The sequence below is a fragment of the Onychostruthus taczanowskii genome, unplaced genomic scaffold (assembly GCF_017590055.1).
Source record: "Onychostruthus taczanowskii isolate IOZ18803 unplaced genomic scaffold, ASM1759005v1 scaffold240, whole genome shotgun sequence".
In the NCBI taxonomy this organism is placed as follows: domain Eukaryota; kingdom Metazoa; phylum Chordata; class Aves; order Passeriformes; family Passeridae; genus Onychostruthus; species Onychostruthus taczanowskii.
In genome coordinates, this window is record NW_024499685.1 from 225,210 (window position 1) to 226,116 (window position 907).

General features: G+C 66.3%; 1 protein-coding gene across 1 annotated transcript in view; it reads left to right on the top strand.

Annotated features, from left to right (window-relative positions):
- Window positions 1-907, top strand: part of NRBP2 (nuclear receptor binding protein 2) — a 42,194-nt gene that overhangs the window by 27,634 nt on the left and 13,653 nt on the right. The window contains exon 5 of the mRNA XM_041406109.1: window positions 278-484. Coding sequence (XP_041262043.1) covers window positions 278-484 — 207 coding nt within the window. The remainder of the gene's footprint in view (window positions 1-277; window positions 485-907) is intronic.

Consider the following 907-nt stretch of genomic DNA (forward strand, 5'->3'; position numbering starts at 1 on the left):
TGGGTCTCTGGAGCAGCTATGGGGGGCCCTGAGGGGGCTCTGGGGGGACTCTGGGGGTCTCTGGGTCTCTGGGGGTCTCTGGGGGTCTCTGGGTCTCTGGAGCAGCTATGGGGGGCCCTGAGGGGGCTCTGGGGGGACTCTGGGGGTCTCTGGGTCTCTGGGGGTCTCTGGGGGTCTCTAGGGGTCTCTGGGGGTCTCTGGGGGTCCCAGCTCTGCCCCTCGGCCCCCCTCCCCTGTGGGGCCGGGCTGGGGGGAGCTGAGCCCCCCGCGCCCCCAGGTGATCTTCATCACGGAGTACGTGTCCTCGGGGAGCCTCAAGCAGTTCCTCAAGAAGACCAAGAAGAACCACAAGGCCATGAACGCGCGGGTGAGCGCTGGGGACAGCGCGGCGCCGGGGGTGGCTCCGGGTCCCTGTGCATCCCTGTCACATCCCTGTGCCTGTCACATCCCTGTCACATCCCTGTCACATCCCTGTCCCTGTGCCATCCCTGTCACATCCCTGTCCCTGTCCCATCCCTGTCCCATCCCTGTCCCATCCCTGTCCCTGTGCCATCCCTGTCACATCCCTGTCACATCCCTGTCACATCCCTGTCCCATCCCTGTCCCTGTCCCTGTCCCCGTCCCTGTCCCTGTCCCATCCCTGTCCCTATCCCTGTCCTATCCCTGTCCCATCCCTGTCCCTGTCCCTGTCCCATCCCTGTCTCAGGGAGGGTCTGGGACCAAGCTGGGCACAGCAGGGTGGCTCTGTGTCCCTGTCCCTGGGAATGGGCGGGAGGCCCTGGCCTGGCCAGGGTGCCACCGTGTCCCGGCTGACAGAGCTGTGTCCCCTCTGTGTCCCCTCTCTGTCCCCTCTCTTATCCCCTCTCTGTCCCCTCTCTGTCCCCTCTCTGTCCCCTCTCTATCCCCT